This window comes from Mustelus asterias, chromosome 5 (genome assembly GCF_964213995.1).
Source record: "Mustelus asterias chromosome 5, sMusAst1.hap1.1, whole genome shotgun sequence".
NCBI lineage: Eukaryota > Metazoa > Chordata > Chondrichthyes > Carcharhiniformes > Triakidae > Mustelus > Mustelus asterias.
The window spans coordinates 119,353,486-119,370,017 of record NC_135805.1 but is presented as its reverse complement, the minus strand read 5'-3'; the positions used below and the strand labels follow the sequence as shown (position 1 = coordinate 119,370,017).

The following is a 16,532-nucleotide window of genomic DNA, read 5'->3' as shown; positions in this document are numbered from 1 at the left end:
TTGTTGTTGCAATTACTTAACTGCCTCTGTGTTACTTGCCCTCCTACCCAATGCTGTGATGTCAGTCTGTATGCAAATAGTGCCTCACTTCAACAGCAATTAGAAACCAACATGTTTATATTTGCATTTGTAATATTGACACTTGATCATGTCATTTTTACATATTATGCAGGAGAAATATGCAATCATTTTACGAATTAGAATGTTGCTACCCCCATACAGAGCAGATTAAATCCAATGCAGGAGGAGGAGAGCATACCTGACTGTTTTCCCTGGATCAGCTGCTATAATCCAAGTACAGTGGACGTTGTGATCATATGGTGCTGGGTAGCCAGGGGAGAGAATCCTCCCAGCAGTCGCACTTTTAAAGTGGCCTCCACACTCAGCTGAAAAATTGATGCAGATAAAAAAAATCCAGCGATTACATTCTTTGATCTGAGAGTCAATTAATATGCACATCACATTTCACCCAGATTTACTTTGCAAATAACATATAAACTGAAAACACAGAGACCAATAATTAGCATATGAAACAAAAAAAACCCATATATTTATGTAGTGCCTTTAATGGAACAAAACATCAAGAGCTAATTCCCAGGAACAAAATTAGAGCCACATTAGTTGATATTGGGTCAGATGGCTGAAAGTCAAGTCAAAGTTATCGGTTTTCAGGACCATGTTAAAAGAAGTCCTATTCCCAACCTTTTCCCTTCTATCCAGCAGCAATCTGTACATTCAGTTGACACCAGTGTTCATGTTTTTCCTTTGTTCAAATAAATTTCTATTTCAATACAGGCACAACAAAAGGATTTCTCCCCCAGGTGAGTACAGCTGCACATTGTTTTTTTATGCCTAACTAGCATGAGATTGAGGCAACTTCTGGCTACCACTGTAATCATTCAAATGACAATATAGGTGGTTGGTATGCATTTACAATGTTCAAGAGGATAGGCATGGAGTTTTAAATTAGGCCTGTAAAGTTGAGGGGATGGTTGGGGGCTTGAGTTCAGGCAACAGCCAGATGGCCATTTCCATTACTTGGGAAGGGAAAAAGAACAAAGGCCTTTCTGAACAGCCAGATTAAGCTGCAGATGTATAAAAGTAGCAGTGGGGTATGATGTGCAGTCAGCAAACCATAGTTATTCTAACGAGGATTATTTTCTGCCCCCTACCATGGCGTGTATTGCAGTGCTGGAGATGGCCTGCAATTTATCAGTGGCAGGATATTCCGGTTCTGCTGTTGTCAACTGGCCCTCACAATGTTCGCACCCAGCACTGCAGTAGGGCGGGGCACCATTGAAGGCAATGGAAGATTCTGTTGGTGGGACCTGCTGGAAAATCCCACGGTCTCACGGCAGGTCACACTGACACAAAGGTGACAAAGAAGCTCTGTTCCTTGAATGACTGACCTTTTAATATTAGGAAAGTAAAAACAGGGCATCCATTTACTCCCAACATTAAAATAGATCCCCAGGTAAAAAAGTTGTCATGGAAAGAAAAAGAAGTTTTTGCACTTTCTGGTATTCATCTTACCAGTTTTGTACTCTCCCGAACCTGGAAATTATTGTGTCAATGTGACATTGGGTGTTTCACCACAGCCTAGCCTGCTTGGCTTTACTCTTTACAAATATTTCATGTCTGCTGAACTTCTCTAATAGCTTAGTTTTTTTCTGTATTGGTCACTGAGCTTCAGCTCATTCACTGACACAGCAAACATTCATACTTGATATCACAACTTTAAACGAGTTAAAGGGAGCGAATAAAATGGACGAGCCTTGTGACAAAATGCAATTGAGTTGAAAATAAATATTCATTTTGCAGTGTTATATAAGCCTTACTTCTGACTAATAAATAAACCTTAACTTTATAAATATGACGCTTTTGTGTAGCTTTTATGAACACTTATGTTTTCTCATCTCTTCTGGAAGCCATTGAGCTATTCTGGGGTATGGTTCCACAGGCACTAGATGCCCTTTGGTATCTCTCTCAAGTGCTGAGTCTTCTTGGGTGAGTTTAGAAAGAGTGCTCTCAGGCCTTGGGGAGAAATCTGAGCTGTGCTCAACACTTTTTTCACTCTAAAATAGCTGAGACACCCACACTTTGCAGCAAGCACGAGTGGGTAGCTGTCAGGAGCAGGAACATCTATTCCTATGTATTATATTCGCCCCCACCCATGACCCATCCCAGTTTAACACAGGGACAAATCCCTTTCTTTAAATAGATGAACATCTTGTATTTCTCCTGACATACCTATCAGAGGCTGAAGTTAACTGTAGCACCTTCAGTGCTCTGCTGGCTGTGATTGTTTAACTCAACACAGGTCAGGAATTGAATCTGAGTACTCCGGGCGATGCAAGTTATACAGAGATTTGCTGAGTCCAAATTGTTTTCATTAGAGTTAAGAAGATTAAGGGGAGCAAATGATGAGAGATGCAGATAATGTTGCTGCAAGATTGTTGAGCAACGGAGAAATGGGTAAAGTAAAGCTTCAAAGCTATGATTAACAAGATGTTCATCTATTTAAATAAAGGGATTTATCCCTGTGTTAAACTGGGATGGGTCATGGGCGGGGGAGAATATAATACATAGGAGTGGATTTTTCGGTTCCCGCCAGTGTATTTGAAGATGGTGAGCTCATAGAAAAAAAAACAATGGTCTTCCCCACTGCGGACGACAACGAAAATGGCTGGACTTGCAGATAGTGAGGAACATTGTCAGAGGCTACAGAAGGATATAGATAGGCTGGAAATTTGGGCAAAGAAATGGCACATTGAGTTCAATCCAGATAAATGCGAAGTGATGCATTTTGGTAGAACTAACGTACGGGGGAGTTATACGATAAATGGCAGAACCATAAAGGGTGTAGATACGCAGAGGGACCTGGGTGTGCAAGTCCACAGATCCTTGAAGGTGACGTCACAGGTGGAGAAGGTAGTGAATAAGGCATATGGCATGCTTGCCTTTATAGGACGGGGCATAGACTATAAAAGTTGGGGTCTGATGTTGCGGTTGTATAGAACGTTGGTTCGGCCGCATTTGGAATACTGCGCCCAGTTCTGGTCGCCACACTACCGGAAGGACGTGGAGGCTTTAGAGAGAGTGCAGAGGAGGTTTACCAGGATGTTGCCTGGTATGGATGGGCTTAGTTATGAGGAGAGATTGGGTAAACTGGGGTTGTTCTCACTGGAAAGACAGAGGATGAGGGGTGACCTAATAGAGGTGTATAAAATTATGAAAGGCATAGATAGGGTGAACGGTGGGAAGCTTTTCCCCGGGTCGGTGGTGACGTTCACGAGGGGTCATAGGTTCAAGGTGAGGGGGGGGAGGTTTAACACAGATATCAGAAGGACGTATTTTACGCAGAGGGTGGTGGGGGCCTGGAATGTGCTGCCGGGCAAGGTGGTGGAGATGCACACACTGGGAACGTTGAAGACTTATCTAGATAGCCACATGAACAGAGTGGGAATGGAGGGATACAAAAGAATGGTCTAGTTTGGACAAGGGAGCGGCGCGGGCTTGGAGGGCCGAAGGGCCTGTTCCTGTGCTGTATTGTTCTTTGTTGTTCTTTGTTCTTTTCTGTTTCCCAAATAATGGTGGTAGCCTGACTGTCCTTGAGCCTATTAAGGCCTTTGAGTGGTCCATTTAGGCCACTTAAGGGCCCCATTCCACATGGATAGAGCAATGATCTGGGGGCAATGCAGAGATCTCTGCAGCTGGAGAAGAATGGGAATCAGAGTCTGCTGGATCAGTACAAACTCTCCTCTGGGAACACTGACACTCACCTATGTGACTTCCTGGAGACTCACCTCCTGGATGAACAAGTGAAGATGATCAAGAAGTTCAGAGATCACATCACCAACATGAAGAGCATAGAGCCCCTGAAAATGGCATGTGGAGGGGGCGGGGATGAATTAGCTCACAACCTCACCCTGGGGGAGAGTAACTAAACATACTGCAGGGGACAAGCTTACCAGTTTTGTACAATTGAGAATGATTTATGTTGTGCAAGGACATGGGATTTATTGTGAAATGCGCGAACAGTAAATAAACTGTTCAATTATCAAAGAAAATGTTTTGCAGAACAGGAAAGTAAAGGCAGGGCAGGAAGCCTGACAGCTTTCACTGCATGGATTGCTATGGGGCAGGGAGGCTGCTGTTTTCTTTGAAGCACTGGAGGCAACACCACTCCCTCATCCTCAAGATTGTAATGCCCTTCAACTATCCCCCATGGCCTCTCAAACATGGCCCACCATGTCCCTCACCCAGCCTCACTGGAGTCTCCCAGCTAGGCCTGTCCAAATTCCAAGTCTGAGCTTCAAGTCCAGACCCCACCACTTCCTCTTCCTCGGAGACTGCCTGCAGTCCCAGCAGTGACCACTGCTTGATCCTGGTGCGAAGTTTAACAACACCAGATTAAAGTCCAACAGGTTTATTTGGTAGCAAAAGCCACACAAGCTTTCGGCATCATGATCCTGGTGCTGCAAGGAATAGAGAGCAATCTGATTGGGAACCTGAGGCAACCAGATTTTGGGTGGGAGGTCTGGTCACTGACCTTTCAGTTGGGGACATGGGGAATACGACAAACCATAAAATCCAGCCCATAATATCTGCAATTGAAGTTTCTAAGCTTAGAGTTTTTCATTGATTTTACCTATACATGATGGCAAAGGGCTATCCCATACTCTGCGATCTCCACTCAGGCAGGTCAATGTACTGCTTCCATGCAGTGTATATCCGGGGTTGCAACTGTACAAGATAACAGTATCAGCAAAGTGCCCTCCATCTCGCAACTTGTAGCCATAATTAGGAATTCCTGGATCCTCACATTTCATCAGATCAAAGCCTGAGAACAAGAAATTTGTACATTTAGATACTTTCTATTGCACAGTATAAAGGCATGCAACAACTAGAGAAAAATCTCAACACAATAGATATAGTCCCCCTTGATGCGCGATATAACTCACGAGGCTAGAGGTACTCGGGGAAATAAAGGCTTTTATTGACTACAACAATAGAGCTACCATATATAATACATGATCCCAGACTAAAGGGTCCCAGACAGAGCAGTGACCTTTATACCTCTCCCAGGAGGCGGAGCCCGACTGGGATGTACCATAAGAACTATATTACAGGTAGAACAGCCCAACCCTAACCCCAACAGTAACATGTAGAACAGCCCAAACCTAACCCCAACAGTAACATATATATAGACTCATAGTACTGGCCAGACCCTGGCTCAGCACTACCTGGTGGGAACCAACAATGGTTCACCACACCCCTGCAACAATAAACATCGTTTCCGAAACCTGAAGTTCTTTCTTATGTCTGATACGATTTTCATTGTAATGCCTTATGACCCATGACATTTGTTTAACGTCATCATCAGAAGTAAGCATCCACATCATTACTATCTGATAGCACTATTTCATAATTTGCAATTTACAAATGACACAACATCATTCATGTTTAGAATGCATTACTTGCCACTTAATTCACAGATAATTGAAATACTAAACACATTGATGAGTGCACTGCTTAGAATCATTGAGTGTGTCAAGGAGCGCAGTAACCATGGAGACATTTAATACATATGTACATGCTACAGAAGGCATTTTATTTCTGTACAACACACAATATAACTCATGGATTCTCTTCCTCTACAATAGAATGCAAATGGGGATTAACCTTCAACAGCAGCAGATGAGCAAAAAAAAACTGGCTCTCCTGCCTTTTATGCACTCTATCAGATTTTCTATAAAAAGTAATATCAGATGGGGCGGGGGGTGGGCGCAATGCATCACGAAGCCAACACCTTCGGTTTTCTATCCCAGCTAATGTTGAAAGTGCCCCAACCCCCATGGAATTTGTCATCATAAAGATGGTCATGAGATGTATTTGGAAAGCCACTTGTGAAACTTGTGGAAAACTCTGAAGTTTAACATAACAGTTAAGTGTGATTGTCTGAATTGAACAAAATACATAGCCAGATTTTAACAATGCCAAGCCACTTACTTGATGGGTGCTATGGAGCAGGGCACTCCTGCTGCTCCTGGCACCACTGCAACATTTTTTAAGATGCCTTTTTAAAAAAAATTGACCTGGATTTCATGGTCAGCAGTGAAGTGATGGTGCTCACCATGGATCTCAAAGAACCATGGACCGACAAAGATCTAGTGATCTTTTGAGGCATGGGTTTCCTCTTAACTGAAGCCGATTGAAATCTGGCAACAAATAAGGGGATCGACTGGTGTAAGCAGCCAATCACATTTAATAATTTTCACAGACAGTAAATCAAGAAGTAAAAAAAAATCACTATTTCTCATTGCTAATAAAAATGTTACAGGAAGTACACTAAATAACAGGAAGACACAGTTTAAAGTTTATTTATTCGTGTCACAAATAAGCTGACATTGACACTGCAATGAAGTTACTGCGAAGGTGCCCTCGTTGCCATACTCCTGCACCTGTTTGGGTAAACTGAGGGAGAATTTAGCATGGCCAATGTACCTAACCAGCACGTCTTTCAGACTGTGGGAGGAAACCAGAGCACCCGGAGGAAACCCATGCAAACACGGGGAGAACGTGCAAACTCCACACAGACTGTGACCCAAGCTGCGAATTGAACCCAGGTCTCTGGCGCTGTGAGGCAGCAGTGCTAACCATTATCTCATCGTGCTCCCATCTAAAGTAGCTAAGGTAGAAAATTTTATAAAGGTATTTTGAAAGTGCGATTTATTTTAATCATAATGGTGAAATGTGATATTTTACAAACACAAAATTAGGTTAAAAGGACGAGTGCGACGGTTAAGCTGTAATTATGAACTTGGCATACTGTTAAAAATGCTTCATTCAATAAAGTGTAACTTTTTTCAAGGGTTTACACAATGAAACAAATAGTATAAAAGGGTAAACTTCAATCAGTTTGGCAATTTCAAATTGGTTGCGTTCTGCTTATTTGTGTGTGGGAGAGGAGGGGTGGGTGCAGGGAGACTTCAGCAGCCCACCCTCTGGAGAAGCTTGGGACCCCTGACAGCAGCTTCTCAGCTTCCACATTTAACTACAAAGCCCAGTGATTTCTATCAGTTTCAGACGGGTAATGCAAGTGAAAGCTGATATTGTCATCATTACTGTTGCTGCAAAATTCAGGCCATTACCTTGAGTTGTCAACCATTGAAATATCATGAAGGGAGCAGGTTTTTTTCAGTCTTCCCAGTCCAATCTCTGCTTGGGCCCTGAAACAGATATTTAGCCCTCCCATTTACATATGTAGGGTGTTCAACACCTAGATTACGCAACCACAGAGATCTCTGAAAAATGGCTCAATCCAATATCAGTTCTCAAGTCTTTCAGGCACTCTTAGAATGCAGAATATTGCTCCCAAAGTTGGACCTTCTTGATCCTATTTTATGACTTTAACATCAATACAACGAGGTCCCAATTTCTACCCTTTGAATGTTTTTCCAGCCACAGAGACTTTCTTTTCCCTTTGTGAGTTAAACATCCTTCAGCAATGGAATGGTAAGCACAGACCTTTTAAGTTGCAAAGTATAGTACAGATGTATCAGAATCGCAGAACTTCCATGACTTTGGAATTGACATATTTTAAAAGGGTATTTTACAATAAGGTATACAAATGGACTTTGAAGAGGGAATATTCTATTTGAATGGAAGAGAGCTTTTGAAGTGGTCCCATACTGGCTCCAGCCTAACACCTTGGTTAGGTCAAGATGACTTTGGACAGAGGAGAACTTTTCAAAAGTGATCCATGCTGGCTTTGGCTTAACACTTTGGCAAGCCCAAGAAGACTGAAGAAAACAAAAGGATCTGTCATCTAGCCCTTTGTCCAATCCAGGACCAACCAACTGTTTGCAGGTGACGTCTGTAATGGAATTGAGCAACCTCATATTTTCCACTTTAAACCATTTTCACCTGTTATGAATCATATACCTTTTCTGCCCATTTTGCTTATGCATCATACCTAAACTGCTGCTTCTTAATAAGCTGTTTTAAAATCATCTATGACTTCCACCCATTTTTGGGGATCTGTGACTCCCAGACAAAATCCGACATGCGTCCAACAAGTAATGGCCATGAATTTCCTCAGACAAGCTCCTATTAAGTTGTTACAACAATGCTGAAAACATGGCATAAATCCTATATACAAGCACAGACTCTGGTTTTGCCCTGCGCTTGACAATGAAGTAGAAGCACCCGAAAGCAAACACCTGTGGCCGAGTTTCCATGTCTAGTACTGGAATGGAAAAAAAGTAGGACAGCAAAGAAATGGAACCAGCGACCTGCATGACACTCAGTTGCCCTTGTTCCCGACTCTCCTGACTTTGTTGAGGGCTGGGTGCGGGGAGCAAGATTATCTACCACCTGATTAGCCAACCAGAGGTCACGATGAAATTCGGTAAGAACTTTCCTTCTGACTTTTGAGATTTTCTAGCAGCCATGAGGAACTCTGAGGCAGACCAACTCCAAACTGGTGGGAACAAGTGTCGCAGTATGGAAACAGTTTTATTTGATGAAAAAAAAAGTGGAAGTTTGGATAAAAATGACTGTTGAGCAGCAATTAAATTTTATGAACCAACCACACCCTATTCCCAGGTCCCAGCTCTCCATTTTCCCTGGCTGCTTTGAAGATGAAGATCCTCTCTTTGTCTCAGATGACAACAAGAGAAATGGCTGCCAATTCAGGCCAGAACCTTGGTGTCCTGTCTCCATCCCCACACCCCATCAGGGTTTATTAAGATCCTGATGCATTCATGTACAAACCTTCAAATTAGGAGCAGGGATAGGCCACTCAGCCCCTGGAGCCTGCTTCACAATTCGATTAGAGCATGGCTGATCTGATTGTAACCTCAGCCCCAAATGCCTGTCTACCCCTGGTAACCTTTCACCCTCTTGTTAATGAAGAAGGAGGGAGGTGATGGCCAAGTGGTATGATCGCGACACTATTCATCCAGGAACTCAGCTAATGTTCTGGCAACCCACGTTCGAATCCCACCATGGCAGATGATGGAATTTGAATTCAATGAAAAAACATCTGGAATTAAGAATGTACTGATGACCATGAAACCATTGTTGATTATTGGAAAAACCCATCTGGTTCACTAATGTTCTTTAGGGAAGGAAATCTGCCGTCCTTCCTTGGTCTTGCCTCCATGTGACTCCACAGTCACAGCAATGGGTTGGCTCTCAACTGCCCTCCAAGGGCAATTAGGGATGGACAATATATGCTGGCCAGCCAGTTATACCTATGTCCCATGAATGAATTTTTAAAAATCTATCTAGTTCTGCCTTAAAAATATTCCACTGCCTTTTGAGGAAGAGATTTTCAAAGACTCAGAACTATCAGAGAAATAAATTCTCCTCAGCTCCATCTTAAATGATTTTTTAAAAAGTGATGCCCTAGTTCTAGATTGTCCCGCAAGAGGAAACATCTTCTCCACATCCACCCTGTCAACAGCCCTCAGGTTTTAACATTTCCATGAGTGGAGAGACACAAACAATGCAGCACATTATCGAGGAATGTCCCCACTACAGACAGAGTGGCAGACAAATCGTCTTAGACTCAACAAGAGAACTGGCTATCGCATGGCTTTAAAGAATTTAATTTGCTAAATAATAATTAAGACTCCAACCCCATGAAATTCTCATATCCTAGAAAGTTGGTGACCAAGGCAGGAATGTGGTCTTAATCAGTTCTACCTCAAGTGGGAAAATCTGCTCCTATAGCTATGCAGAAATGTCTGAGATATGAGAGTTTGTCTGCAAATAGATAGTTCATAGCTAAGAGGTCCATCCACAATCATAATGATGTATGTCAGCTTCGATCTGTGAAGTTGTACTGCTGAATCCAAAAGGAATTCTTCAACTTGCATGACACATGAATTTGTGGTATTCACAGACTTGTGTTGGTGTGTGTGATATGACACATTACAAAAACCATGTTTATGACCTACCCAGTGGTATTCTCTGGATGTGTGCAAAGTTGGAAAGGACATTGCTGGTGGCATGCCCTTTCTGTGCAATGTATTGATGATGACATGTTCCATGGGGCAGATGGTCTTACTTGCTCTGTGCATAGGTACTGGAAACATTGAACAGAGCAGTCTTGCAAATTGAAATTTACTATGTGCGGCAGGCTGAATGAGCTCCCTCAGTTTGAGAGAAAGAAGGAGGGAAAACAAACATATTTACACATGTAAACAATGAAGCTCTGTGAGGAAAATGTTGAAACTTGCCACCTTTATGATCGTGCACCCACAGCAATTCTGTTGGGGTTTTTTTTAACTTTTCAAAGAATTGAGTCAAGTGGCTATGGCATTCCCTGAATTGGATATGTATCAAACAGGCATGTGGTGAGTGAGTGCTAACTTAGCGCCTCTCAGGAGACTGATTTTGTGTTATTTTCACAAGTGCTTCATGTTACTGAATAAATCATAGAATCCCTACAGTGCAGAAGGAGGCCATTCGGCCCATCGAGTCTGCACCGACCACAATCCCGCCCAGGCCTTATTCCCGTAACCCCACATATTTATCCTGCTAATCCCTCTGACACTAGGGCGAATTTAGCATGGCCAATCAACCTAACCTGCACATCTTTGGACTATGGGTGGAATCCGGAGCACCCGGAGGAAACCCATGCAGACACGGGAGAATGTGAAAGCTCCACACAGATAATGACCCAAAGCTGTAATTGAACCCGGGTCTCTAGCGCTGTGAGGCAGCAGTGCTAACCACTGTGCCACCATGCCGCCCATTAAGCACATCAAGATTGAAGAGTGGCCTTATTTGTCAGCATTTATTTAAAGGCAGCTTTGTTCTGCATCTGGCAATATTATGTCCAGTTTGGTAGACACTGATGCTGACAAAGGATGCCTGAAATGCTAAGTACTCCAATTGCCTATATTGATATTCTTCAACTTGATGAGAATAAAAAGGGTGCAGTGGGTAAGCTCATCGTTCACAGATAAATGAGGGCAACTGAGAATGTGAGGGCGTGTGTGCTATTTTCATTGTAAATAAGTTAGTAGAGATAGTAATGAAATGGGCTAAATGTCGATGTACTAACCAAGTCCACCTGCTGTGCCCACCATCTTGGAAACCTTTGTAATAAGACTCCTGAAGGTGGTCGCGCTCCAGTCAGTTAGAGGATTTGGAGCAAAACAATTCTCTCCCTTTTCTCAATGTATTCCAGGCAAATGAACTGATAAATCAGTCACTGTGTTTTTCCCCTCAAAAACAGAGGTTGCAAAACAGTTTTATTCTCAGACATCCAATCCTAACCACATTCTCTGGTTTGTGCTCAAGTGTAATTCTCATTAACACTGATTGACCTGTTTTGCTTATTAACTTAACCTCTTCAGAAAATAGACAAAAGAGTCGAACAAACAAATCAATCCTGTTAGAAAATACAACTAGCGTCAGCAATAAAGGTTGGTCTCCTGTAGAGCTAAAACAACACTGTTGTAGCAAAAGCAAAATCCACATCTTATTCAGGAAACATAAACAATACAACAAGAGCATCAGATACAATGGGGTAGAATCTTTTCTTCACAGCCTGGGCAGTAATTTGGCAGAGTGCATCATTCGCTCTCTGATTTTCATTCCCTTGATTACAATTGAACTTGTAATCAGGCAGATTCTACATAAAGTGCAAAATTGTAATCGAGGCAAATAATTTCAAAATGTACCCCCTATATATTCCACAATGAATTTCATGAATAAATTTCTCCTTCCCTTCAGAACGCCCAAAATAATGACTGCTTCAAATTACTAAGTGCCAAACTTACAGATGATCAGACTAACACACAAAGGGGTGATTTTCTGACCTCGCTGCACCTGGTGTGGAGACCTAAAAATTGGTTTTGTGCCTGGCGCCAAACAGTTTACAATCATCCCAGTCCCTTTCTAAAGATGCAAACTGGATCACGCCCAGAAAGGGCGCGAAGCCAATTAACATATTTAAAGTTGTATTTAAATATGCATAGCCCATTCAACACCGGATTCCCCCAGCTCCCGGGACTTATCGATCTTTGGGTGGTCGACCTAGTGGTCTCTAGTGAGACCACTAGAGACCACGCAAGATTGTCACGCTGGGGGGGCTCAGAGTGGTTGGGGACATGGCTGGGTGATGCCTATGAGGCAGTGTTCACCAGGCACAATGGCAGTGCCAGTTGGGGACTGCCAGTCTGATGGAGAAGCGCCAAGGGGGTGGGGCCAGAGTGAGGTCTATGAGGGGGGTTGCTGTGCAGGGGGTCTAGGCAAGGGGGCTCCATGCGGGAATGGTCGTACAAAGGGGGGGCATGCAGGAGTGGAGCATGATGGGGGCATGTCAGGGGTCTTTAAGGGGGACCCATTGGGAAGGCCCCATTGCCGATGATCCATGTTGGGGAGGAGGATGTCGATGGGGAAGGGAGGGGGTTTCCCAGTACACAGAGACCAGGGCACCCTTCCAAAACGGGGCCCGAGTGCTCACTGGTGTGTTTAGGCTCTGCCCCTCCCAGAATTAGCATGCAACTCACCCCTCTCCCAAAAATGACAATGTGGGACAAATGCGGTCTGGATTGTGCCTGACAAACTAGAGTGGATCGTTTTGGTTTTATCTCTGTTATGACACTTCGGGTAGAATTTTCTGGCCATTCATGCCAGTAGGATTTTCTGGTCCCGTTGCAGTGATTGGAGGTTTAGCTGTGCGGCAACTTCTCTGTCTTTTCTTGTTGCATTGGTGGAGCGTGAGCAGCCAGAAAATTCCAGCCTTAGCTTTTTTTTGAGGAAATTTCCACCCAATTGCTTTGAGTAATTGCTCTCCGAGGATTCAAAGTCAGTGCAATTTTGAAAATCATCTTTTTGGATCTACTACATAATTGTAATTCTGACAGTAAATGTAACCAAAGTGTTTTGGTCATTTTGAAAGGGAGCTTGAAAGAATCCCTACCACAGAGTCGGCAAGCTCAGTAATAGATGCTGAACACAAGATAGGCAGGCAAGGACTATGATCATGAATCCATCACATATGTTAAAATTCAATTGCCTCTCAGTCAACTGCTTAGATGTCAGACAACTGGCTGATCACCCCATTACAATATACTGTAGCTGAAATTGGATTGCAATTCGACAAGTGGTATCAAAAAACATCCTTGGATTAATATTGGATGTAAATTTGAGTCTCCAGTTAACAGTTTCCTGACTTCCTTCACAATGTGGAGATGCCGGCGTTGGACTGGGGTAAACACAGTAAGAAGTTTAACAACACCAGGTGTGGCTTTTGCTACCAAATAAACCTGTTGGACTTTAACCTGGTGTTGTTAAACTTCTTACTGTTCCTTCACAGCCAGAGATAAAACATCGGGATGGCTGCGAACACAATATATTTTGGAGCTTTGAAGACTTTTCTGGTTAATTATCTAAATTAACTGAGTAAAAATGCTACATAATCTTGGGAGGAGCTCACTCTGAGTCTATTAAAGTTGGTTGAAAGGAAATATCAAAGAAAACAGAAAAAAAACATTTGAAGCTAGTTAACCTTCTACGGGTCCATGAGACTTTCAACTAAGTATTCTGAAATTGAAACATAGGAACACAGGAACATAGAAATTAGGAGCAGAAGTACGCAATTCGGCCCTTCAAGCCTGTTCCACCACTCAATTAGATCATGGTCGATCTTTCCCTGGTCTCAAATCCACCTCTCTTCCTGTTCCCCATATCCCTTTAACCTGTTTTTTTTAAAATCAGAAATATATCTATCGCCTTGAAATGATTTAATGGTTAAGATTAATTGACGCGATCCTGATCTATGTCACCATATCAACTAAGAAAAGGTGCTTAAATTAGAATAACAAAATGATCAGTTCCAGGAATGCCACCACAGTACAATCAATTATCAAAAATTTACCATTCCAATAAAATGGCAAGCAATCTAATCTCTAACTCGAAAAGTTATGAGAAAATCTGCATTTTGAGACATCCAGTTAAAGAGCTCCAACATAGACTATAAATACCAGGTAATTGAAGCAGAGAATTTCATCATTATTTTCAGTCCAGCAACAGCATAAGAGACTTTTACCAGGTTTTTCCAAGTTACTTGTATTGTAATAAATTGGCATAATTTTATACCAGCATGTTGTGATTTCCTCAATCATTTGAGTTGTTCCCACATTACACTCACCCACAATCCTCAGGAACCATGCAATGGGAATTATTTTAAATGCAGGTGTACAAAATAAATCAACTGGTTGGGATATTAAAGGGTGCAGAGAATGAGGGATTCAACGGGGTGGAATATTAAAGGGTGTGGAGAGTGAGGGATTAGACTGGGTGGGATATTGAAAGATTTGGAGAGTGAAATTATATTGGGTGGGTTATTAAAGGTAACAAAAAAAGAGCGGCAAGGTGGCTAGCATTCTTGTCTCTCAGTGCCAGGGACCCAGTTCGGTTTTGGCTTTGGATGACTGTCTGTGTGGAGTTTACAGGTGCTCTCCATATCTGCTTGGGTTTCCTCTGGGTGCTCAGGTTTCCTCGCATAGTCCAAAGATGTGCAGGTTAGGTGGATTCGCCATGCTAAATTATCCTTATTGTCCAAAGGTGTGGAGGTTAGGTGGATTAGCCATGGTAAATGCGCAGGGTTACAGGGATAGGTTGGGGGTGGAGTGGGCCTGGATATGATGCTCTTTCAGAGAGTCGGTACAGACTCAATGGGCCAAATGACCCCCTTCTGCATTGTAGGGGTTCTAAGGTTCTATGCCAATGTAATAAAGCTTCCATTCAAGGGTCTTTCATGGATATAGCAAAACAACTTCTCCATTGAAATAAAAGTTAACCTTTCAAGTAACCATTTAGTTGCATAAATAAACAACCGCGCACTCTGAAAGCATATCAAAGGCTGAGTATGTTATTACAGCCTTGTAAAACTGCCAGTTCTTCACCTTTCAACTGTGTCAACAGAACTGGGCATCCGTTTAGTTTTTGTAACTCAACCAAGCATTCATAATGGTCACAGATGCCAAAGCCTGATTGCAACTGCTAAAGCCTGAAATTGGAAGAACCAATGTCCTCTCCATTTCTAATAGGTTTGCCTTTCACTCAATGGAGAACAACAGGTGGTTAGTTTTTTAACATTTCAAAAATAGGGGATGTTCTTTTTACAATCAGAGCTCTATGTACATTTGAAGCCAGTTTCAAAAATTACAAGGCGAGTTTACCAACATATTTTCTACATATTTATATGGGGGCGATACGGTAGCACAGTGGTTATCACTGCTGCTTCACAGCTCCAGGGACCTGGGTTCGATTCCCGGCTTGGGTCACTATCTGTGTGGAGTTTGCACATTCTCCTCGTGTCTGCGTGGGTTTCCTCCGGGTGCTCCGGTTTCCTCCCACAGTCCAAAGATGTGCGGGTTAGGTTGATTGGCCATGTTAAAATTGCCCCTTAGTGTCGTGAGATGCGTAGGTTAGAGGGATTAGTGGGTAAATATGTAGGGATATGGGGGTGGGGCCTGGGTGGGTTTGTGGTCGGTGCAGACTCGATGGGCCGAATGGCCTCTTTCTGTACTGTAGGGTTTCTATGATTTCTATGATTTGTAATGTACGCTGGCCATTTCCCGAATGGGAAAAACCCTTATAATGCATGTCAACACTTCCAAAATGGTGATTAAGGTAATGGTTAAGTTAGTTTTGTAGGACAGAGCCCTACAATAAAGATCCAGTACTCATTTGAGGGTGTTAAAATATTTTAAACTCAGCTTTCAGAATGTTCAGAAGGCTTCACTCAGTGGTCTCTGTGAGGTACATTTTTCGAGGCATCCAAACTCATACCAGCACACTAAAACAGTGCAAAGGAGGATATACAATGCTCCTGTGGTCCTCACAATGGGAACCCTGACCTTGGAAGAAGAGCATGTCTGTTTTGCACCCAAGGCCTTCCTTGTCCATGAAAAGGCCACACAAAAATGACGTGGAGCTGGGAAGGCAGAAAAATTGCTTTTCACCAAAAAAAAAGTTAAGTTGAGCATTTCGCAATTTGACTTGTACTCCCTTTGGTAGACAACAATTCGGCCACTGCTCTACATTTTCCTTATCTTTGGAAATTTTTATTTATGGAATAAGAATTTGTTACACTGAAAAAGGAAAGTTTCCACAATTGCACTTTCTAAAATATGCTGTGCTGATTGTGGAAAAATTATGGCTTCAAAGTTTAATTTTCATTACATTTCACTGCATGTATCTGAGAGGACAGATTAGAAGTGGGATCAACACATGGCGTGACATTAATTATAAGTAGACTGCACCCAGGGTAGGGGAAACGATAGACGAGTTCACTGGAGGGCGAGGTGGATAACTGGATTTGCTGCAGAAGATTCAGTCGAGGCTTTGATAGGGTAGCCCGCAGAAAAAACTCTGATGGATATGCACAACAGAATGCTTGGTGCATTGGACAGCTTGCAAGGGAGCCTGTGTTCACTGTCAAGGAAGGAACAGGAAGAATCTAGCACCAACCTTGCACAGGTATTTGTACAAAGGTTGGA

The 16,532-nt window shown here is 42.7% G+C and overlaps 1 protein-coding gene across 1 annotated transcript in view; it reads right to left on the bottom strand.

Annotated features, from left to right (window-relative positions):
• Nucleotides 1-16,532, bottom strand: part of csmd1b (CUB and Sushi multiple domains 1b) — a 2,043,836-nt gene that overhangs the window by 487,752 nt on the left and 1,539,552 nt on the right. The window contains exons 26-27 of the mRNA XM_078213588.1: nt 4,652-4,843; nt 260-386 (exon numbers count right to left, since the gene is read on the bottom strand). Coding sequence (XP_078069714.1) covers nt 260-386; nt 4,652-4,843 — 319 coding nt within the window. The remainder of the gene's footprint in view (nt 1-259; nt 387-4,651; nt 4,844-16,532) is intronic.